General features: G+C 41.9%; 1 protein-coding gene across 2 annotated transcripts; it reads left to right on the top strand.

Annotated features, from left to right (window-relative positions):
• Positions 1–87: 87 nt before the first annotated feature.
• On the top strand, positions 88–24,850 carry HEATR6 (HEAT repeat containing 6). 2 transcript variants are annotated; one of them, XM_073316049.1, is made up of 20 exons: positions 88–342; positions 2,898–3,005; positions 3,458–3,598; positions 5,409–5,524; positions 8,047–8,161; positions 8,506–8,607; positions 9,182–9,319; positions 10,511–10,806; positions 11,230–11,407; positions 12,822–13,028; positions 13,619–13,718; positions 13,930–14,282; positions 15,025–15,147; positions 15,781–15,867; positions 17,469–17,603; positions 18,972–19,094; positions 20,555–20,679; positions 22,083–22,179; positions 22,774–22,978; positions 23,743–24,850. In XM_073316049.1, the coding sequence occupies exons 1-20, from the start codon at positions 94–96 to the stop codon at positions 24,291–24,293; spliced, it is 3,549 nt and encodes a 1,182-aa protein (XP_073172150.1). In that variant the 5' UTR covers positions 88–93; the 3' UTR covers positions 24,294–24,850. The 2 variants fall into 2 exon arrangements, with proteins under 2 accessions (XP_073172150.1, XP_073172151.1); XM_073316050.1 differs by lacking the exons at positions 88–342; positions 2,898–3,005; positions 5,409–5,524 and having other exon boundaries at positions 3,493–3,598.
• Positions 24,851–25,173: the final 323 nt, after the last annotated feature.

Genomic DNA, 25,173 nt, shown 5'->3' with positions numbered 1-25,173 from the left:
AAGGGAGCTGGGGGCTGATGGGGGCCCACAGGCACCCCGACCCGGAAGTGCTACCCGGTTGCCATAGCGCTGACGCCGGCCCGGCTGGGGAAGATGGCGGCGGCGGCGGCGGGGCCTGGGGAGGAGGCAGCGCGCCCCGAGCCCGAGCCCGAGCCCGAGCCCAGCGGCTCCATCCGGCGCTACCTGGCCCGGCTCGGCGCGCTGCGGCCCCGGCTCGGCCCGGCCCGGGAGGGCGAGGGCGGGAGCGGCCGCCGCACCGAGCTGCACCTGCTGTTCGACCAGCTCATCTCCGAGACCTGCGGCCCGGGGGCGCCGGGGCCCGCGGGGGCGCCGAGCCCGCAGGTAGCGGGGGGCCGAGTCCGCCACGGGTCCCGACCGGGCTGGGGAATGAGGCCGCCCCGGGGGGGGCGGGGACCCCGAGAACAGGGGATCGGCCGGGGGAACGGGGTGGGAATAAGCCCGTGGGGGGGGGGCGGGCAGGATGGGACCCAGGGGCGTGTGGGGTGGCAGCCGTGGGGCAGGGGCCGCAGGGTCGGCAGCCTGAGTGTGGAGGAAAGGAAGCGGGGTGGGCCTGGTAAAGCCCTGTCCCCGAATACCCGGCCGCCTCACCAGCTGCCAGGCTGCACCTGAGGCAGGTGCTCCCTTGCCGCCGCCATCCCCCCCGCCCCCCCCAGGTTTGCTCCCCACGTGTCGCCACCTGCCCCCAGAGACTGATCGTGATTTAAACCGTACCACGGAGGGGGATGAGTGTTGCCCCAGTTGAGCGTAATGGTTCGGTGCAGGCCTGTTTGCAGCCCACCCGTAGGCTGGAAACGTTCAGAAGGGCCACGCCGACACTAGAAAGTTGTACCTCTTTCCTACTATAACGGTGTAGGTAGCGGTACAACCCCTAGTCTGGACGCACTTCTGTCAGGATAGTTGTGCTTTATGCCAGTATAGCTACTCCCATATGGGAAGGGGACTAACTATACTGGCATAAGCCGCCTTCATACCAGTATGGCTATGTCTAGCGCTTTTACTAACTAGCATAACTGTTTAGGTTTAAAAAAAAAAAAAATCCCCTAACCAACACAGTTATATCGGTACAACTTTCAAGTGTTAACCCCAGGTCATTTTGGCAATCCACTGTTGAACTAGTTTCCTTGCTGGTGCAGCCCCATATGCTTACCGAAACACCAGTCAGGAAATTGTAACGTTAACATTAACCTTAACTCTGCTCCTGTGCTGCAATTCACTTATAGGTCAGGTGCCCTTTGCCCACTTCCCGGTGTTATAACCATGTTAACTCTGCCTGTTTCCCCGCATCTACTCTCTTCATATGGCTAATAGATCTACTAGCTTATCTATAGGTCATGACACTCTGGAGCTGGCCAAAATTTGGAATTTCCAGTTCATGGGAAATTTTATCATGTTGAAGTTTGGTTTCAGACCAAACCCGACTTTTTTCAAAATTTCCCAAGAACCAGAAGTTCCAAAATACATTGTTTCTGAAAGGAAGTAAGTTTCCTGGATCCCCAGCAGTCCCTCTGTGAAATTGTCATCATTCATATCAGTTTCACAGTCTCCTCCCTCCTCCCACCCCCTTAGCAAGCTCTGGGACAGCTTGGCCATAACCACTCCCCCAGGACTGGGGATCCCAGGGCTTCCAACCTCCTGGGCAAGTTGGCTCCCTGGGCTGCCTGAATCCCATAGCCTGGGAAGCCAGCTGCCCTGAGAGTTGGGCATCCTGGGGAGCCCAGCTGAGTAGCAGAAATCCTGGAAGTCCTGAGAGCCCCAGCTTGAGTTTAGCCTCTCAAGCTCCCTACTGTAGTGTCAGAAGCCTAGACCATGAGGTTCTGTCTACACAGCAGCTGGGAGGGCACTTTCAAGTGTGTGTAGACAGACAGCTAACCCAAGCCATCCTGACCATGCTGCTGTTTTTAGCATGCTAGCTCAAGTCTGTCTATCCTCCCACCTGCCACATAGACATACTCTGAGAGTCACGGCTTTTAGGAGTGCCATGCTTCCCGCACTTGCAGCAGGGAGCCTGGAAGCCAGGCTGAGTTGTAGTAGTCATGTGCAGTGGGGTAGGGTGAGTGGTAGCAGACATCTCTGGTTTATATGCCGTGGGTAGGAGAAGATGGTGGACATAATTGAGATGGTTGTTAGCACTTTCTTTGACAATTTCCTGTCTCTGCAGCATTTAGATTCTCAATTACTGCATAACATCTTAGTAATTGTTTTGTAGGGGGAACATATTAACTATGCAAAAATGAAGATAATTTATTGGGGGTACCTTGTATATAGCATGCTACTTTGACATTGAAGCAGTGACAATCTTTAGTTACCCATTAGTCTTCCTATTTGTTTTTCACAGCAATTGCTCAGCTTTTCTTTTAAATTTTGGGAAGTGCTTAGGATAATCTTCTCCTTTCACCCTAATATTTTATACATTGCTCCTTTTTTCTTTCCTCTGTTTCTTGGTTCCTACCTCCTCTTTTTTCTTTGGTCTGTATTATATGTTATGCTTTAGTCTTTAAATATTATTTCTCTCAGTGCTGGTTTCTTAAGTGATATTTTAGCGGCAGATCCAGCACGTGGATGCCTGTGTCATATGGACAGTCAGTGGGACAGTCTACTCACTAGGTGCTCTATTGACTTCAGTTGGGCTCCACACGGAATCATAAGACTGGAAGGGACCTCGAAAAGTCATCTAGTCCAGTCCCCTACACTCATGACAGGACTAAATATTATCTAGACCATGGATCCAGGTGTTCTGCCCATGCAAATCCATTTGCACAATTGAGACCTTAGCTGATGGGATGGTCTCTACTCTGAAGCCACAATTTTGTATTGGGTCAATGATAAATAATCATTAAGGCTTCTGGCTTTTTTCTTTAACAGATTTTTTTTTCCAGGATGTTTGTGCTCTACTTGTTCAAGCCTGTCAACTGGTTCATCTCAATCAGGAACATCTTGTCAACAAAGTTTGTCAGCTCATTCATCATTTACTTAACAGATTCCAGGTATGGAAAATTTGATGGTTCTGTTCCTACCCTTCCAAGCACATGGATGTGGGCCAAAAGGGCTCTCGTCTCCATGAGGCAGAACCAATAAAGAGGATCTAATATGAACGTGCTTGGATTTTCACCTTCCTATTCATCCTACCATTCTTCTGGTCTACAGTCCTAGCTTGGCTATGCCTGGCTAAAGGGTTGCTGATGTAAGAACTACATGTGCTGACCCTCTCACAGGAGACGGAAAAGCTTGTGTATTATGCCTTCAGTTTTGGGGAAACCAAGATCCCATGGCCGTTTCCTAAATGTAGGCTATTTCTGTAGCAGCATGAATTTCTAACAGCCAAATCAGTTGGGTCACTACCCAGCTAGAGGAATGTTACCCTGACTTGAACAATGTGCAATATAATAAGGATGCCTTTTGGAAACTTTTTTAATTCTGTGTTTTTATATGATGACAGGTAGTGGTTGATGAACAGAATTTGGATTTTCTTGTATCCTATTCCATCTCTGCTCTCAAACAGTGCAGCTCTTGGACACACACTGAAATTCTGCAAGCCTTAGCAGCTCTTCTTTACAATAATGGACCAAATTGTCAGAAGGTAGGTTGAAAGCTGTCCTGAATTTATTGCTAAGAGAAAGTGATCTCCAAAGCCTCAGATCCCTAGACTCCCTTCCCGTGTCTTTCCTCCAAAAGAAAATAAAAATGTCATATTCCCAGACACACATACTCTCAACATTAACTCCATCTTAACACAGTGTCAGTAATTGAAGGGTAAAATGCATTACAGGGATGTTGTAATAATTCTATAATCAAGCATTACAACTCCATGAAATTCAAAGTTAAGGTTGCACTGAAGAAAAATCCAAACATATTAAGGTAAGAAATGCACAGTTAAGGCACCAAACAACTTTAACTTTGCCCTATAGTGAGGCTGTACAATAACCATAGTGTTGTTTTACTGTTTGTTGTTCCAGATGAGATTAAACTGTTTTAATATACTTTACTTTAGATTTTTTTCCATATTTTTTCCACTTTTAGCATCATTATAGGGCAAAGTAACCCCAGAGCACATGAGCCAATTAATCTGCTTGTACAGCTGCTTTGCATCGCCAGATCAGCACAAAGCAGCTACAGCACACTGGTGAATGTGGACCTTAATTTGCAGTTGACTTATTGGTTTAAAGGGTTGTGTTGATGAGACCAGTGCTGTGTGAAGACTGGCCAGCCCATGGTGTCCCCATCTCAGCCAGATGGAGAGGTGACCTAGACAGAACTGCCCTGCTGTAGCATGTGCCCCGCCTCCCTGTGAGAGTTATTTCCTGCTATAAGGGCAGATTCCATCACAGGAGTGGGCTTTGGATTATGCGCCACTGCAGGGTGTTAAGCATGTTCCCTTGGGGCTCCGTGCGCTCAGCGGGAACCTGAGGTTCACGCAGCAGAAGGATCAAACCCTCATTGTAGAATGGAGCTGAAATAGCAGTGCCATGAGAGCCTTTCAAGCACAGATGCCAGAGTTAGCATGAAGCTATGGGCTTTTTAAAGAGCAGTGACAGCTGCACCAAGTGGCCTACCACTGTGAACTCGTGACACACATACAGTCTCCCTGACACCACTGACTCATTACAACCAATAGAATTTTTGCTTGCAAATTAGGTGTAGAAGACAGGTATTAATGGGTTGAGTTATCTATGATGTCACAATGATACCTCTTAAGAGTTCCTGAGCTGTTGACTTGAACCTGTCTGAAGTCTGTATAACAATAGCAATTAGATACAACAATCGTTAATAACTTAGCTTAATTACAACCTAGTGTCTTCAAATATAGTCTCTGTACGAGGTATTAATTAACTTTAATTATCTGCAAAATGTGAAGTGTCTGTGTTCCATTGTTAAGATCTTCTGGGGCAGAGAAGAGACTGACACAGACAGTACATTTCTTAATACGTTTTTAAATTAATTTTACTTTACTTTTACGGATTTACTTTTAAATGCTCAGAAAATTCAGTCTATACCCAAAGAGCAAGTGCTGTAAATTTGGGAAGGGTGTGCTATATTTTTCATACAAAACAAGGAGGTTGCATCTCTGCTTAAGTACAAAATGGAACTCAGTCTTAACTATAGGGTCATGACCAATGCCTCCATAATAATGGATGACAACTTTGCAAATGAACATCATTTCTAATCAGAGGATATGTAAATCCTAGTTCTGTTTGAATATCAGTCAAACCTATTCTGTAGTTGGTATATCTATATCTAGCTATAAGATTTAAGGAGTAGCTTGATTTATATCATATTGACTGTAGATCTGTTGTTCTGAAGTAAAAAGGAAATTTGCCAATTGATTTGCATTCACCAGACCTGACTGTGTATCTTGTTGGCCCGTAGTGACTGTTAATGGTTTATTTTAGTATCTCCCGGATTTGCTGGGGAAGAGTGGACTCTTGGTACAGTTCAGTGATCTTGCTCAGCCTGATGTGGAACTCAGGAGGGCAGCAGTACACAGCATGGCAAATCTATGTCTCAGGTATTAAATCAAGTCTTTTCAGTGATTTTATGGGTGCTTTAAAAGATGGGCATCTGGAAATGCTGACAGCCAGCCTGTTCAGTCCACCTGCTAAGCACAGTAAAGGTGAGATCAATGCAATGGTTTCAGGGCTATATAAATAGGTCCTGTCAAGGTTCCTCCCCCACTCTGAACGCTGGGTACAGATGTGGGGACCTGCATGAAAACCTCCTAAGCTTATCTTTACCAGCTTAGGTCAAAACTTCCCCAAGGTACAAAATATTCCACCCTTTGCCCTTGGATTGGCCGCTACTACCACCAAACAAATACTGGTTACTGGGGAAGAGCTGTTTGGAAACGTCTTTCCCTCCAAATACTTCCCAAAACCTTGCACCCCACTTCCTGGACAAGGTTTGGTAAAAAGCCTCACCAATTTGCCTAGGTGACTACAGACCCAGACCCTTGGATCTTAAGAACAATGAACAATCCTCCCAACACTTGCACCCCCCCCTTTCCTGGGAAATGTTGGATAAAAAGCCTCACCAATTTGCATTGGTGACCACAGACCCAAACCCTTGGATCTGAGAACAATGAAAAAGCATTCAGTTTTCTTACAAGAAGACTTTTAATAGAAATAGGAGTAAATAGAAGTAAAGAAATCCCCTCTGTAAAATCAGGATAGTAGATACCTTTCAGGGTAATTAGATTCAAAACATAGAGAATCCCTCTAGGCAAAAACTTAAGTTTCAAAAAAGATACACAGACAGAAATAGTTATTCTATTCAGCACAATTCTTTTCTCAGCCATTTAAAGAAATCATAATCTAACACATACCTAGCTAGATTACTTACTAAGAGTTCTAAGACTCCATTCCTGGTCTATCCCCAGCAAAGGCAGCATAAAGACAGACTCACAGACCCTTTGTTTCTCTCCCTCCTCCCAGCTTTTGGAAGTATCTTGTCTCCTCATTGGTCATTTTGGTCAGGTGCCAGCGAGGTTACCTTTAGCTTCTTAACCCTTTACAGGTGAGAGGAGTTTTCCTCTGGCCAGGAGGGATTTTAAAGGGGTTTACCCTTCCCTTTATATTTATGACAGGTCCCATTGCCTTGAACAGTCCCATTGATTAATGGGACTTCGCCTTTTGATGAAAGCCAAAAGGAGAAGATTTTTTTCTCTAACAGCTTTGTTTTGTGTTGCATCCTGGAAGTTATAAACATGACTTGTGTGTGAAAGTTAAAACTGCAGTGCTCCTAGCCATTGTCATACTCATTTTGGGGAAAACCAGGAATTCTCAGATTTCCAAAACTAAAATTATTTCTTAAGACATTTAATTTAAGGGAGGGGGGGAAAAAGGCAGGTATGTTGTGCTACTACCTGTCTATGCAGGCAGTAGTTGGTTGATGTGGTGGTTGTTAATGTTTATGAAACAATTGATTACATCTTGCATTGGGATTATCTGTTGCAGTGGAATGTTTGGTCTATGAACGATTTGTTATAAGATTCCAAGAATTAATAAGTTGATGCCAGAGCAAAATCCCATTACTTCTGAAAACCTTCACTAAACTATTCGAATACAGAGGGAAGCTTTTTCTTGTTTGTCTATGACAATCAGTCTAAGCGAGCAGGAGTTTGGAGCTGCTCTAAAGAGCTTTGCAATTATGAAGGAAGGTTTGATGTCCCACAGAATGGGACCCTTAAAAAGGAAGAGTCTACCGATGAGGTCACTTAAATATGAGCAAAGTGCAGCGTCTGGCGCTTTTGAATGTGATTTTCTAATTGGATTCTACTGTCAGGAAAATCACTTGCAGTATTTGAGCCTTATTGTGAACCTTATCAAACTTGCACACCAGTGACTTGAGGTAATTAAACATATGGGACCAGCTGCTTAGGGATCCAGCACAAAAAAAGTTGTTTAATGAGTCTAGAGCCACTCCAGTAATGCTCATGTTATGATAAGATGATATGCAGGTAGCACAGATTGAAGTGGTGTAGTGATTGCCTTCTTTATATTCATTAGTAAAGAAAGATGGGTGGCTATTTAAATTAAAAAAAGGTAAACTTGTCACGGCATTAAGGCAGTCTATGTTTTTGTGAAAACGAAGGAAAATGTAAAAACCTTTCAAGGTCCTAGTAAGGGCTAAATTGTATCCCAAGATATACGCACGCAGCTTCATTAAATCACCTGTGCACCTGTATATGAGGACATTCCCAGCAGAATAGTGACACTGCTCCCATTAGTGTCATTCTGCACCTACTCGCAGCCTGGAATACCAAACATAGGAATCCACTTTAATCAGGCAGGAGAAGCCAGAAGCTAGAGTAAATTTTAGGCGTACTGAAATTTTACTAACCAGTGTTTCCAGATAGTATTTACGGTGCTAGAGTTTCATCCTTCATAGGTGCCAACGTGCAGTCCCACTCCGTGTCTCTGCTATGCTGGGGAAGGAGAGATCTGAGCTTTTGTAACGTTATCTGTAAGAACAATTTGTATAGCTTTATATTGAGAGCCACAGCTTGACTAGCTGTATTTGCTTTCATTTTAGTGTGCCTGGACAGCCATACTTAGATGAGTCTTACAGAAGTCAGTGCTTTCAAACTTTCCTAAACATGTTACAGTCTTCAAAAACCTCTGATGTAGATGACATCACTTTTTGTATGGTACGTATGAGGCTAATATGCTGAAATACACTAATTTTAAAGTTATACTACATCTGCAGTGGAACATCTAGACAGCTTTTAAAATTTGATTTGAAATAAGTAAATCTGTTATAATCAAAGGCTTCCTGTTTGCCAGAGGCTGTACACGTCTTGTGAGTTGGAATATTGCCAGCTAAGACTTGGCTAATATCTCTAACTTCATTTTACTTGAGTAACATGAAAACAGTTCCAAGTATCTCAGTGATGCTAAGCAGTTATGTTGTTTTGCACTATATAAGGTATGAAGTTCATAAGTTAACAGATGCTGTATTTGTGTGTGTTGGCTAATTTGAAGTTATTTTCAGCTGTTACAGAATGCTCTGAAAGGTATCCAGTCGCTCTTAAACGGTGGGAAGATGAAGCTAATGCAGACTGATCAGCTTGGGTCCCTTCTTGCTGTGTTAAAGGTGAATAGTTTCTTGGTTTAAATCCACTTTTAGAGAGAGAGACTGTGTAGTGTGTGCTCCTGTTTCACTTTAAGTGGGAAAAGGTAGAGAAGACAGAAAAAAGAATCAGATGGAGAGCTGATGTGTGGGGAAGGAGGGTAAGATTGAAAAATGGAATGAAAGACATGGAAGAAGGGGAAAATTCTCTCTAGAATATGATAAAGCCTTCAGTTCTCTCACTTGGACTTCCCTCACAAAGAAAGTGGTGGCAACGCCTTGATGGTTAAGAGGCAAGTCTCTCATTAGCTTCAGTGTTGGACCCTTGCTAAAATCCTTCTAGAAATAGTTGAATTTGGTTGCCAAAATTTGTTTGATTAGAGAATCAGAATTACTATACAGGCATTTTATTGTGCTAGTTGAGTCTCCTTGTGCTGACTTATCTGCCATTGGCAGCTAGGGTGTGAGCGTAGGGAGACAAGTCCCAGAGAAGAAAGTCATAAGGTAAACTGAAAAGAATTGGTGAGCACCTGAATATACGACAATTCTTTGCACATCCAAATGGACCAGAACGCTGGTGTTCTTGTTACTGTTTTAGAAATGCATGTTCTATGGGCTTCCTGGACTGAACGTGGAAATGCCTACAGTCTTGTACCCAGCTCCACTTCCTCAGTATGATGGACGATCACCTGTCAAACAGGAGCAGTCGGAATTGAGCACCATTAAACAAACAGGGGTAAACTTAAATTATACCACATGTCGATTTTTCTGTGTGTTTATTTGTTTTGACTGTATATTTCCTATTATGGTGTTAATGGCTGAAAGTTCCTTCACATTCTCGGAATTTGGTGTATTTCACATTGCTTGCCTAAATGGCATTGATTATAAATTTCTGCATTGAATAACACATTGCTCTGTGAAGTCAGATGACTAAAACAGAGGGTTCTGCAGAGATTGATTTGATTGACTCTAGCTGTGTGCATCAGTTATTCATTTGTAGTCAAGAACTTGTGGCCTGAAGATGTGGGACTGATGGTGGCATTTTCCATCACAAGTTACATTACTTCTAACACACAATCACTTTTACTTTTTCCTGGGGAAGTCAGGCTCATCTAAAAATGAGTTTCCTCCCTTGTTTGTGTATCTCTGTTTCTCTCTCCCTTTGCTGTTTATTATTTAACCCTGTAAAATGTTTTGGGTTACAGATTACATGAAAGGCGTTAAACAAAATAAAGCTGTAGGGTCATTTTGTTGGCTTGTAATCTTCTTTTAAAGTTAATGAGTATCTCCGATAAATCCAAAAGAGCTACAGGAATACATAAATAAAACACCTGAAAAGATATCCTACTGTTAAGTGTCTCAGAGTAAAAATACATTTTTCTAAAGAAAAATAAAGGAGAATTGTGGAAACTCTTGTAGTTACACTAATAGTTGGAGGTTAGCGTTTATGTATATCTAGAGGTTTGCATCCAAAATGTCCAAGCAAACCAGTCTTGTGACATGTACCTATGGGACATTAAGGTGTTAATATTAAGTTTATTTTGTCTTATTAAAAAATGGAGTATGCAAGCTGAAATCGATTAAGATCTGATTGTGTCAGAGTATGTATAATTCATTTATGTAACACTATTTCATAATAGTAACTAAATACCTGTGACCAAAACTTTTTCTTTGACTAGCTAAAATCAATCTGTCTCCCTAAAATATGCCATCGATGTGCTTATAAAGTGTGCAACTCCATGTTGGTGAACTTAAGTACTGAACACACTAGAGTTTATTCTACTTTTGGGGATTTTAGAGTCTCTATTTTTCTCACAAGTGACCGTGTTGTCATTTGAAGAGATTTGCAGAATAATAAAATCTTTTCTGCGTGCAAAATTCTTACTTTCGTCTCAGCCTTTTGTGTTGTTTTTTCCTGTTCACACAGACCCGAAGAAAAAAGTCCAAGGGGAAACAAAAGAAAGGACAGTTGGGGGAAGAAGTGAAAGAAGAATTAGAAAGTGATGTAGGAGATGGAGCAATCCATGCAGTAGATATATTTCAGTTACGTTCAGGCGATGCACAAAACAATCCTTGTCTAAATCCCTGGAATCGCACATTAGATGCTGCATACATGCCTGCTGGAAAGGATCACTTATCATCATGCTGTTCCAGCTGGAAAAGGATCAGCAGCAGTGAGTCGGAGTATTCTGATGCTGAAGGTGGAATACAGAGCAAAATGAGGTTATTGTTGTTCATGTAAATGTAAAACATGGAAGCAAATAATACTGTGGTTCATAACAATAATGCTTGCGTGGCATGTTAAATAATGCTCTTTGTCCTTTTTGTAGATCTGGCACCAGTTTTGCCCATGTGCAGCGTTTTACTCACTCTCCCACTCACACAATCCCAGTACTGGATTCTTAAATGAAACTCTTAGAGAAATCATTTAATGTGATTTGTATAATTTATTAACTAAGAAAGTTAAAAGGTGGTAATTAGTAGTAGTTTGAAAGTAAACTGATGCTTTTTCTTTTCTTTTTTTTTCCTTTTGGCCTTAGCTATTCTACTTGAAGTTCATATAGCTAGTCAGTAACCTGAATAAATGAGGTCAAATCAATTATTTTTTCAGAGCTGCTATTAATTCATCTCTTTGTTTAATTAAAGATCTTATCAAGCCAAAGTTCGTCAAGGGGCTTTAGCCTGTTTCCTTTCCACTATCAAATCAATAGAAAAAAAAGTTCTTTATGGCTACTGGTCAGCATTTGTTCCTGATACACCTGGAATAGGCAGCCCACAGTCTGTGTCCTTGATGACTATTGCATTGAAGGATCCCTCTCCAAAGGTAAGTGAAATTGCTGTCCTAAAAGCCTTGTTTTTCAAGAACTAGTCTTCAGATTTGCCTTCCTTGATCTTTAATATAATAGAGCAGTCTTGCTGGGGTCTTTGTGGCCTGTATCACTGTACTGGACGAAGAGCAGGTGCATTATTAGGATAACAAAAGATCTGTTATGTATGTAGACTCTAAAATTATGAGACCAGGTTATTGGAGTTAAACATATTTTTTTTGGAGAAAATTTTGAAGTGACCAAAGAGTTTCCAAAATGTATGAAAGGGGTTGGTCAAATTAGAAGAGATAAAAGAAAACTTTTCACACTATGTTAAGGATTTGTCTGCACAGGAAAGTTAGTGCGCAGCAAGCTACTGTGTGAATTTAAACCACAGTAGCTACTCTGCACTAATTCCGCCTGTGGACACTCTCTTCTTGTGCACTAACAGTGCCCTCGGGAGGTTTAGTGTAGCACACTTCCAAAGCGTATTAAGCTAATGTGCACAAAGGCACTTTTACTGCGCACTCAGTGTGTCCACATGGGGAATTAGTGTGGAGTAGCTAGTGCTCACCGGTTATTGTGGGCGTTTTCTCTATCTAGACAAGCCCTAAGAGGTTCAAAAAGTGAGGGTGGTCCCTTCAAATTGAGAAATGGGGGTGCTTCACACACACAGGATAAATAAATACATGGACTGCTGTGCCAGGGAAGGCAATTGAAGCAGAATGTGAATTTGAGATATCTCAGTTTGTTTCTAGAGGAGGCGTCCAGTAAGGTGAGTGGTGAAAAAGCTGGAAAGTGTTAGTTAAACCAACCCCCAAAAAGGAATGTGTTTTGAGTTGGGTGGGCACTTTCCCATAGCATTTACAAACTGCTAGTTGATGCATGGTAAAGATCTGCAAGGTCCAGAATTGCGCATTTTAGAATGCCCTGAATTCCAGATGTGGAGGTCTCTTTGCTGACGCCTGAATGGTAAAGGGCAGAACATTTATAAGCTTTTGCTAGGAGAATCCAAGAAAACCTGGGGGACGAGGTGTTGAATCACAATACCCCAATAATGAAAAGAAATGGACACTTGATGATAATTGAGTTTCAAAGCCAGGCCTGTGAATATCTGCTGTTGACCTGCAGTCATAACATTTTATGCAGTTAATAGAGTACATACTCTGCATATTAACATGTTTTTTGGAGGCCAGGGACATTCTGTCTTAAGTGTGTTGCAAAATGCTGTCATGCTTCAGCAGAGCTGGGTTCCATGATGTTAGCATATCCTGCAGCCTGGACACACACACTGACCTTTTTTTTCCCAGCGAGGAGAAAGGTGCTGTGTAACAGGCACATACAGAATGTGAAGCAGCAGGATAAGGAAGGTTTGACATTTTCCCACAGTTTCTTTCATTGAAACAGAACTGAAATCTTGTATTGTTTCAGACTCGGGCCTGCGCTCTTCAAGTTCTCTCTGCCACCTTGGAAGGTTCTAAGCAGTTTCTTTCTGTTGCTGAAGACGCACATGACCATAAAAGAGCTTTCACTCCTTTCTCGGTAACAATTGCTTCCAGCATCAGAGAGTTGCATCGCTGTCTGCTGCTAGCCCTAGTGGCAGAATCCTCCTCACAAACCCTTACTCAAATCATCAAGGTACGTACACTTATTTTGAACGTGCTTACGCTTTGTAAGTGTCTCCGATTCAGCCTCAAAGCAATTTTCTAATGACCTTCACAGCAGACCTCATGCTTTCCAGACATGCCTGAGACAGGGTGATTATGCAAAAATCCTGAGAGCTGCCTGGGTCACAACAGCAGGTTTTTTTTCTTTCTTACAAGGCTTGGCAAATTGAGTCTGCCTGGAAATTCCCATTGTTTCTCTTGAACACAGTTTTCTTGTTTCCATATTTCTCTTATGGCTTCTGGGCTGAGCAGATGTACAAAATAGTGCTGTAGTTGTAAAGGGTTTTGGTTTTTTAATGGCAATTTTTATTTGAGTTTTTAATCTAAAATATTCCTTCCCTAGCTCGATTTTTATGATTGATCATGTGTGATCACAGTAATTGTTCTAGAAGCAAAGCTTTTGGGCCAAATTTTCGAATACTGACCAACTCTCTTCAGTTATTTGCAAATTTAATCAATGTAGCTGCCTAAATGACCTAACTCCACAGTACAAAACGAGAGAGCCACGTTTTCAGTTTGGCCTCTGTCATCTCTCATGTGGTTATCTCTTGTGTGTTTTAGTGCCTGGCAAATTTGGTATCGAATGCACCATACAGCCGTTTAAAACCTGGTCTATTGACAAGAGTTTGGAACCAGATAAAGCCATGCATTCGTCATAAAGGTTTGCATTGCACTGGGCTGGATTATTTTCTCGCTGTATATGTTGATTCTTAACTCAGCACGAATTCTTAATTGCTAGTATTTTTTTTTATTTTATTTATTTGTTTGGTTATTTATTTAGAAACATTTCCCATGATTGGTAACTATGTAAATAACTCCACCGCACAGTGGTGTTTACCTTTTATTTTATTTTCCTTTATTCTCTTTAACAGATGTCAATGTTCGGGTTTCTAGCCTCACGCTGTTAGGTGCTGTAGTATCTGCTCAAGCTCCTTCTCCAGAAGTACAGTTACTTCTGCAACAGCCTAGTCCTTCTGGACTAAGTAGCAGCGGTGCGGCAACCCCTCATTGCTTCCGTCCCTCTGAGTGGTGGAGAAGAGCACCACCTTCACAAGGGGCACCCATGGACAATTGGGAGAGTTCATCTTCAGAGCCTTGCTGGCTCATACGTCTTTGTATCTCCACTGTTGTTCTGCCCAGAGAGGATTCCTATTCTGATAGCGATACTAGCTTCACAGCTGGTACTGTCTATGAACCATCTCCTGTTCGACTGGAATCTTTACAGGTAGGAATGGAAAACTACTAGACGAGCCAACTAAATGTATGAAACTAAGAATAAATAGCAAATCTCTCCAGTACCAGCCGGTTCTTCTACCCTTATGATTTGGTAACCTTGTTTGATGATGGGGCGTGTATGCACCTGGTAAGAATTGGGAGTGTTCTCTGTGTTCTCTCTTTCCAGTGTTGCATATAAGTTAAATCTTGACTAGAAAGATCTGCTATCAGTGAAATACTAACAGTAGATGACTTTGGCCTGTATAAAGCACGGTATAGGAAGGTTGAGACTCATAAACTCACCTCTGTTTTTCTTTATGCAACAATGTAGAAAAGTATAATTTTGTCGCTTCCATCCCAAGGAAATTAAGCAACCTCATTTCCTTGTCAGAGTAATGGATGCTTGTCACAGCTGGCTTCGTTAACCCGGACAGCCAAACTACAGGAGATTCAAGGCTTGTCACTTTTGCAGATTTTCTTTTGCTTAGGTAGTTGTTAGCTACAGGAGAGCTCGCTTAAATGAGAGAAATGAATTTACTGCAAGTTCCTGCTTGATAGTGCTTTTGACGTGTTCTGTTAAACAAGACAATAGACTCTACAGAGTCCAAATATCCTTTGTGTTCGCTAGTTTGTGTTGTACTTTCTAGCTTTCATGTTAGAGTTTAGTGTATGGTTACTGCATTGACTAAAATGTTCTCTCTTTTCATTTTGGTAAATTCCATTCAGTATTTTTTTTTTTTCCTATTCTGCAGGTCTTGGCACTTCTTGTGAAGGGCTATTTCTCTGTGGCTCAGAGCTATTTATTAGAGCTTGGAGAGGTGGCTTGCAAATGCATGGAGGAAACAGATCCATCCATTCAGCTCCACGGTGCCAAAGTAAGAGCTTGGAGAAATCCAGATAGCTTTTTACTATCTAGTAAAGTGTTACTCTAGATAGTGTTGCTCTGTACATATGCTCTAAAAGTATTTGTAGCTAAGCTTGATGTGACAATACCTTTATTATAATTCAAGACAATTGTATGGAAGGAGAGCTCTGAATGTGCTTCTATGTGTCTATTTCATGCAGTACACTACAAACAAGATCTATACCTTCTCCATTCTGTAGCTAATTGTGCAATACTGTACTCTAGGACATCAAGAAAAACAAGTTTGGGCCCCAATCTTGCATTCTTTTCACCCTCATAATTCCATTGAATGCTATGGAAGCATTCCAGAATTGGACCCTTATTTATTACTCTAACAACAGTTGATTTGGGAGTTTTCATTTTGTTCTGGATACCATAAGACATTTCTAGCCATTTTGGCATAAAAGTTTGGAGACTTTATTTAGGAGAGCTTTTCCACTAACTCTGAGCTAGCAGTCAGAGAGTGTAATATAAAATAATGTAAAGTAACAACAGATTTCATTCATTCTGTAAATGACTGTGGTTTCTGCTAAATATTTCCATAGTCAAATAATACTTGAGTTTGCTTTGATAAGGAGCCAGTTCATTTTCTTTTTCTTGGCAGCTTCTGGAGGAGCTGGGCACAGGCATAGTACAACAGCATAAACCAGATTCAACCATTGCTGTCAATGAGAAAGTACCTGTCAACTTGGTAAGTATATGGACTTTAGAGGTGGGATTCCACCTGATTAAGCCTCATGTTGTGAAAGCTGCTGCAAAGTGATTGACCCTGAATGTCAATGTTTAGCAATCTGATGTAAAGTGGAGGGAGAGTACAAAGTACCTTTAGATGCTGGTATGGTATACACTGAGGTCGGCAAACTATGATAGTGTAAAGATCTACAAATAAGCATGGATTGTAGGATTTTATTGTGATAGGCTGTTTCCTGCTATTAAAATGAACTGACAGGAACTGCTGTTGTTGATACTCATCATTTTAACACTGTGTGTGTGTGTGTGTGTGTGTGTGTTCATGTTCTATCCTAGGATAGATACAGCAACCTTTGTCAAAGCTGAATAAATCTCCTGATAAATATCAAGCTAATTTAAGAAAGTGACAGCAAGGTATGATGGGCATCTCTTGTCTGACTACTTGAGTCAGAAATTTTATACATAAAGGGGCTCTGTCACATTTGGTTAGGCCTAAAATTAGACCTACTAGCGTTGTTTAGATTCATGGACAAATGCTTGTTATGAGACACCAGTATTCACTGTACACTTTCCCTTTGCTCCTGCTTTCTGCTGTAACTTTGGGATCAGGAAGAATATCAAGGAGCTCAGATACCACATATGATGGGGTGCTATATAAAACCCTAGATAGAGACACACTACAGCCTCAGTGACATGTCCATAGGAAAGTGCTCCAAGAGCCCACGTCAGTATTCTGCCTGCTACAAGAACTAAGTAGGTGGCTGATATGCTAGTGCGTGTGATCACGGAGAAATCCATTGTTTGGGGCTGTTTTTGACAAGCTTGCTCAAGCTGAGAAATTGGGATTCTGGCAATAATGTAGGTCTGTTAGAATATTCTTTCTGTGAACTGAAGGCTATTTTTAAAACGATTTTAGGGAATGTTAATAAATAAAACAGAAATGAAACAAGCAGCTCGAGCCAAAACATTATTTGTACAACTAACTATTTAAAAAAAAAAAAAAAGGAGTACTTGTGGCACCTTAGAGATTAACCAATTTATTTGAGCATGAGCTTTCGTGAGCTACAGCTCACTTCATCGGATGCATACCGTGGAAACTGCAGCAGACTTTATATATACACAGAGAATATGAAACAATACCCCCTCCCACCCCACTGTCCTGCTGGTAATAGCTTATCTAAAGTGATTACCAGCAGGACAGTGGGGTGGGAGGGGGTATTGTTTAATATTCTCTGTGCATATATAAAGTCTGCTGCAGTTTCCACGGTATGCATCCGATGAAGTGAGCTGTAGCTCACGAAAGCTCATGCTCAAATAAATTGGTTAGTCTCTAAGGTGCCACAAGTCCTCCTTTTCTTTTTGCGAATACAGACTAACACGGCTGTTACTCTGATAACTATTTTAAGATTTCCAATAGTTGGAGTAGTCAATTTCCTGCTCATTTATATCCACTGATGTGGTACTAGGTATGTTTTAAAGATGATCTTAGAAAAGACCATCCATTTCAGAGATCAGAGATGTGGGCAATATTGTCAAGTTCACCTGACATCAGCATCAATTGTTTAATGGTTTCAGTTGGTAAACATAGTTTCTCCACTACAGGTTGTAACTTTCTGGACTATGATGCTAAATGGCCCTTTACCTGGTGCCCTTCAGAATGCTCAGCATCCTACCCTTCAGACAAGTGCCTGTGATGCTCTTTCGTCTATCTTACCGGAAGCTTTTAGCAGTCTGCGGGTAAAATACAATGTCTTTTGGTTGTCTTTTTTTTAAGTACTAGAGTCCTCTGGTTTTATCCCGCTAACTATATTAATACTGAACCTATGTTAAATTCACATGAAGGATGGTCACTGCTTTTTTTTACATCCACTCTTCACATTCAAAAACCCTGTGTAAACCATGACCGATTAAGATTAGAAAAGGCATGCTTGGGAATATTCAAAAAGTTTGATTGTAGAGGCATTTTAGGAGATGGCTACTCAAGGAAGCAATAGACTGTTTCAAAGCCTTGAATATTAATAGCCTCGTTGAATAGCCTGGTTGTGTGGCATGGCAAACAAAGGCCTTTAGAATCTCATTCTGTGTGTGAGATGTGGAAGATATTGCTATTTTGCTGATAAAGTTCAGCGAAGCATGCAGACAGCTGAACTGAAGGCAGTGGACTGATGTTGTTCACACACTTGGTTTTTTTCATTTGGCTGGCTAGCAAAATGTAGCTGAAACTGTAATGTTTGCTCTCTCTCAATTGCAACTGAATCTGATGGCATTACTCTCCTTCTACACAATGAAATATGCTTCTGTGCTTTAAAGCCTTGGCAGCATATAGCCACTGTATTGTGCAGCTCCATTCATGTCACTGTGCCCTGCTTGCCTCAGAGAATCCTGCCAGGTCTCATTTACAGAGGAACTGCTAATGCAGCAATATCCCTGGAATTCTGTTGGTCTGGCTTCTCCAAGCACAGTGTGTACTTCATCTCTGTACTTTGATCCCACTTCCCTTTCAGCCTTTGGTGTCAGTCATTGCCCACTTTGACCTAGGGCTCCGATGCAGCACAGTTGACTTGGCTGCAGGCTTGTATACTCACAAACCGTACAAATGTGAACTTTAACATGCTTTATGATCCCTCTTTAATGCTTTCACACTGAAGAGTCACTCTCTCTCATGGCATGTTGGCTCCCCTACAGTTACAATCGTTCCTGTTCTATCCAGGTGGGTAGTGAACCTATTGTCTGCCCCAATCCTTTTTGTTGTTCCTTTTCCCCCAGCACACATGCCCTAACTGGTTGCCATTGTATTACAAAGATACAGCTTGGTGAAATCAACAATGCCCTGTTTACCAGCCTTGGGGTAATTTATGTTAAAAGTGGGGAGTACTCCTGTCTCCTGGGTGGCATCCAAATGCCAGCCAGCTCTTCCACTTATTTGCTGTATGGGAATACGGGACATTCTCATTGCTTCTGCAGACTCCTGGTGTTCATTGTTTAAAACACACATCAGTTCTTAGCTTTTTCTTTTTCCCCCAAAGAGCGGGCTCTGCAGTACAATATTGTCACCGCTGTTCTCTTTTAAGGAATGCTTCTCTCTGTTTCCATTGCTAATTGCAGGATGACCAGCAGATACTGTGCATCACGCTACTGCTGGGCCTGAATCACAGTGAGAATCCACTGGTGAAAGCTGCTGCTGCCCGAGCCCTTGGAGTCTACGTCCTCTTCTCATGTCTTAGGCAGGTTAGCAGTGGGCCATTATTATCTTACTCGGAGCTCTTCACAATGCATTTGTTGAGCAGCAAGCTGTAGAACATGAGGTTTCTTTGTGGGAAGCAGGCCTCCCTCTTAGGCCAATGGTAATACAACACGCTGAGATATTAGCTCGAAATCTTTTTGGAGGTTTGCTGGTACTTCTTCCAACCCTGCCCACTCTGTTCTATGGGCACTCTGGGCAATGGAACCCGCGCAGTTTTTGCTGTGTGAAATGTGGCAGGAGGTGGAGTGTCTGTTGGTGCAGTGCAAGGTCCTCACCTTCCCTCCAGCCCCTTTGTCAGGTGAAAGGGCCAGCTAGGTATGAGGAAGCTCTAAAAGCCCTGGATCTGGCTGGGAGAGGATTGCCTTGGTGCAAGAACTGCAGAAGGCAGCTGTATGGCTGAAGACTCCTACACAAGCCCTCGGTTAGGGGGCATGGTGAGGGTGGGGCTGGAGCAGGAGGGGCATGTCAGGAATAGAGTCAGAGCACGTAGTGCTGCAGAGTTTCCAGGCAGGGTTGTGGCCCATGAGCAGCTGGGGACAGGTTGCCGTAACTTAGACAGGCCTAGAACTGTCTGTTATGGCAGGGGCTGTGGAGCAGCCCAGAATGGGGAAGGTGCAAAGTTAGTTCAGAGCAAGGATAGCCCTTGTCAGGACTGCGAGTTCTGTGCTGAGTTCTGTCTCAGGAGGTGCAGCATAACATCTTAGCCCGAGTCTGTCCCTGTGTACTGTAAAGCTCCCTTCAGCACAGCATGCAGCAGGGCCCGGGGGAAGTGTGTGCGTATGGCTGGTGGATTTGCAACTGTGCAGGTGGACCAAACTGCCCTTTGGAGCCATGTTAACCCACCTGGTTGCAAGAGAGGATTCCGTTGTTTTTGCCACATGGTTGTGAAGTCTTACATGGGTGACTATTTTGACAAACTTGAATCGTAGCTGAAGTAGAAATTTTAGTCTAAAATATTGTGAAAGAAAAGCTTTAATCATAGACAAGGAAATGGAAATGAAATATAACATGCCATGAAAGAGAAGATTAGAGAGACAGCTCAACAGGGAGTTTGGAAAAGCAATTACTTATTCGACAATGGCATTTGATGAGTATGAGATTGTCAGTCCAGGTAATTATGTTTAAATCAAAGTAACTTAAAGTACCAATGAAATTAAAATATGCAGTGAAATCATGTAGAAGCAGTCACCCAAGAGAGGAGCAAATTTGGACACTTTAGAGTTAGATTGTTAACTAGAGATCAAACAAAGCTGTACCGGGAACATTAGAGATACTATAAAGTTGTTACTTAGCACAGAAGGTTGCTTTAATAGAGCTGGTGTTTGTGCAGATTTCACTGAGACAATAAAGACAGTGAAGCATACAGAGCTAAGGAAATCCATCCACTTTTAAAAAAAGAACTTCCATACATTTTTAAAAAACGACAAAACTTTAAATTTTCTAGGATGTGATGTTTGTTGCCGACACAGCAAATGCTATCCTGAATTCCCTCCAGGACAAGTCTCCAAACGTCCGTGCCAAAGCAGCCTGGTCCTTGGGCAACCTTACAGACACACTGATTGTCAACATGTAGGTAGCAACATATTAGCTAATAGAACTTTATAAATGGCTTGAGATCTTTATTGTTAGTCCCCCCAGTAATATATGAATTGCCATACCTGGGCAGACCAATGGTCCGAATGCAGGGGTGGCCAACCTGTCGCTCCGGAGCCACATGCGGCTTTTCAGAAGTTAATCTGCGGCTCCATGTATAGGCACCGACTCCGGGGCCAGAGCTACAGGCGCCAACTTTCCAATGTGCCGGGGGGTGCTCCCTGCTCAACCCCTGGCTCTGCCACAGACCCTGCCCCCACTCCACCCCATCTTTTGAGCCTGCCATGCCCTCGCTCCCCTCCCGCCCCCCAGCCTCCTGCATGCCAGGAAACAGCTGATTGGGAGGTGTGGGGAGGGAGGGGGAGGCGCTGATCAGTGGAGCTGCCAGTGAGTGGGAGGTGCTGGGAGGGGGAGGAGCTGATGTGGGGGCTGCTGACGTATTACTGTGGGTCTTTGGCAATGTACATTGGTAAATTCTGGCTCCTTCTCAGGCTGGCCACCAGTGTCCAAATAGATCAATATCCTGTATTTGACAGTGTTCATTACCATAAATGTCAGAAAAAGGTGCAAGAATGTGCCTGTACCAGAAGCTTCTTCCTAGCCACTCTTAATTAGAGTTTGCCTTATGCCTCAAAGCGTGAGGATTTGTATTCCTACCTTCTGTAGCTTGTGAATGTTTTCATTATCCAGATCTAATCAATTTTTGAATTCCATTAAACTCTTGCATCCGATGAAGTGAGCTGTAGCTCACGAAAGCTTATGCTCAAATAAATTTGTTAGTCTCTAAGGTGCCACAAGTACTCCTTTTCTTTTTATTAAACTCTTAGTTTCATATTTTAGAGCAATTAGTTCCACAGGTTATGTACTGCATAAGAAAGATTTCCTTTTATCCTTTTTGTATCTATTACATTTTGATTTCATTGAATATTCCTTTATTCTTATGTTACATAAAAGGGTAAATAGGATTGTGAATGTATTTATTAATCAAACCAAGTCTTAGTACAGAATGGTGGACCAGCCTGCTATTAACTTTTTGCCATATTGAAAATTTACCATTGATTCCTATGCCATTTTCTGTCTCTCAGATAGCAGTTTATTAACCTTTGTATTTCATTAGTCTTATTGCGCTACCAGCAGGCTTTCCTGTAAAATGTAAATCATCATTGCATTAAGTGTAATATCATATGCTTTTACTATGCTCAGTGTGTTTGTCTTACATCTCAGCATTTTAGTTAAAGTCAAGAGTATTGTCAACTCAGTCAATTATGTATCCTACATAGGGGGACTGTATCTTATCTTCACAGGAGGCTTGACTCTGATCTGGTCTTTTTCATTTCTAACTGCTCTGATCCTGGATGATGTGTGCTTTATTTTGTTAGGGAAATGATGGGGCAGAGCTTCCAAGAGGAATTCTCAGATCTCCTACTATTGAAAATGTTACGGTCAGCAACTGAAGCATCCAAGGACAAAGACAAGGTACGCTGGAGTGGGGCAGGGAAAGGAATAAATCCAAGCATAAAGCCAAGAGCAAAATTAAAATCACTCATTACTTGCTTTTGACTTTTTATTACAACATAAAAAGAATGGCGTAACCGGGGAAGGTAACAGCAGTACTTGCATACAAACAAATCCTGTGTGCCATACTGCAAAATATGTCAAGACTCCGCCAACTGGAATTACCATAACCCACATCTACCATTAGATTAGTGTAGAATAAAATAATGCTATCTCATCTGGAGATATGGACTGCTGGCACCTAGATGTTTGCACTGAGTGAAGTGCAAAGTGTCGCTTTTTCTTGTCCGTTGGACACAGCCTAAGTTGGTTGAAGTTCTGGGCATTTTGTAAAGCCTGTCTTATTTTCCCATGAACTTTTTGAAGAGGCAGTTTGAGGGGTTGTTTTTCTGACAGGGTATGGGAAGGTTTTTAAAAAAACAAAAAAAAAAACCCTGAAATTACTTTATTTCAGCACCATATGCACTTAATTATTTCTGTATATGCACTGAGAGGCCTCGCCAGATGCATGTGTATAAATTGGAAAAAAAAAATTTTTTTTGCTTTGTGTTTTAGGTAAAGAGCAATGCAGTTCGGGCCCTAGGAAATCTGCTTCATTTCCTTCAACCATATCACATAGTAAAACCCAGATTCAGTGAAACCATTAAGGAATCTATTCAGGCCCTTATTTCTACTGTCCAGAGTGAGGCCACCATGAAAGTACGGTGGAATGCATGTTATGCGCTGGGAAACGTATTTAAAAACCCTGCCTTGCCACTTGGTAAGTAAAATCTTCCTTTTAAAAATTTTTTCACTGACCTCTTTGGGGAATGCACAACGAGCTGTGCAAAAGAAAAATCTTTTAAGGTTGTGTTTTTACTAAGAATTGATCTGGCATATGCATGTGTTTGGAATTAAAAAAAGAAAGAAAGAAACCCTCAAAGGGCTGAATGTTTCTCTCACATCCAAGGGCAGAATCTGGCCCAGAATGTACATTTGAAATTAAATAGACCTCATTCCTGCAAACACTTACGTACATGCTTAACTTGACTACATTGATTTCAATGTGGCTACTCATGGTAGTAAAGTGTGTGCATGTTTGAAGAATCAGGGCAATAGCAGGTGCTAGATTTGAGGGTTAGTGACTCAGGATAATGTAAAAATATTGGACTCACTAATAAATTTCATCCTTCAGTGAAACCAAAATAAGTTAAGGCCTCTGCCTTGTAATAAATGGCATCTACTCAATCACTGAGCTTCCAAAAAGTATCATTCTAATTATCTGGAAGCATTGTTATATAAGCTACACAGGTGGAGTCTAAATGTAGCATCACTTGAGTATATTTTTTTCAGATATAGAGGAAAAGGCTAGAATATTATTATTTTTTATTTCAATAAATCAATTGATAATTTTCTGTTTATGGCAAAAATCCTGAGTCTTCAAATGAAGACAAGGTTGATCAGTGTAATAAATCTCTATGAACAGCTGCTTTTGTAACATTGATTTTGCATGTTTTATTGACTGCAAACCTGTGCGCTTCCCAGGAGAAGCTCCTTGGACTGCACAAGCCTATAATGCTCTTACATCAGTGGTGAAATCATGCAAGAATTTCAAAGTCCGAATCAAATCTGCCATGGCCCTCTCCATTCCTACCCAAAGGGAGCGCTACGGAACCACTGAACAGGTTTCCCAGATCTGGAGTGCCTTGGTTATCGCTTTGCAGAAGAGTGAAGACACCGAGGACTTTCTGGAGTTCAAATACAGTGCCAGCCTGAGAACGCAGATCTGCCAGGCTCTGATTCATTTGTTAAGCTTGGCAAACAGTACAGACCTGCCATTCATTAGGAAAACTATAGCAGAAAATGGGGATGTGATCAGATCCTATGTCTTGCAATATATGAAATCAGGGGTTGAAGAAGATGAAGCAGGAATACACACAAACTCCCATGGAAGAGACAGATTGTTGAAAAGAGCTATTGAGCATATTTGTGGTATTGAGGAACTGTCAGAAGGCAAAGCTAAAGTAGTAGTAGCTGCTTATCTAGAAGATATCTTGACAAACCACATCAACTCCATTGAATTGACGGAGGCTTAGGAAGAGAAATCCATTGCTTTAATGACCAGTAAATTGTGCCTTCTGATTATATCCAGAGGGAAGTACACCGCTTCCATGTATGCAAGATGTCCAGGAGAGAGATTTCCTATTGGCAACATTAAAACATTTATTTCAAACTTATTTGAATCAGTTGAAACTCTTGAGAAAAGTTCTACAATGCTGAGAAAAAACATTTAATCTCATTTACTTTCCGACTATTTAGTTCGCTGTAAATTGTCTCCATTTGGTTTGGCTGGTAACTGATCTGATATAGAGTTATCACTCTGAAAACAAATGTCTTTTTATTCTTTGTATATTTTATAAGAACAGAGCCTTTTATGAGTTTGTTTCTAAAGCCTTTTATCACAGTTGACTGCTATCTTCAAAAGCTTGCCCACAGCGGACACGGGCAGAATTGGTATTTTCTGCCTTAACTTTTCTGGAAATCAGATTGATCATAAATATGGAGAGTTGGTATACTCTTCTTAGCATGCCATTTTGTCACATTTATTGCACTTGTACAATAAACTCAAATATCAGTTGGAATGTTTGAACAACAGCTTGATGCAAATCAATTCACACACACTACTCTAGCCCCCCTCCTGCACAGGTGGACTGCTTTACCAGTGCAGGACCATTGACTTCACCGCTCTCCAAAAATAAACTCCTGCCCGAGTCTTGGACTTTTAGTCCCAAGTATAGCAGCCCTGATGCTATCCGACCAGCCCAAGAGCTGCAGCTGGTTTCTTGGGGGTAACCATGTTCATAGAATGTAGGCTGAGATTTTGGCATAGAGGATTTGGGAGCCTAACTCCCTTAGGCTGTATTGAAAATCCCAGGCATGGTTTCTGTTCATTTGATCTCTGCATAGATATAGTGC

Source organism: Lepidochelys kempii, chromosome 17 (genome assembly GCF_965140265.1).
Source record: "Lepidochelys kempii isolate rLepKem1 chromosome 17, rLepKem1.hap2, whole genome shotgun sequence".
Lineage (NCBI taxonomy): Eukaryota > Metazoa > Chordata > Testudines > Cheloniidae > Lepidochelys > Lepidochelys kempii.
Note: the sequence above shows the minus strand (reverse complement) of the source record. Positions and strands in the feature narration are given on the sequence as shown.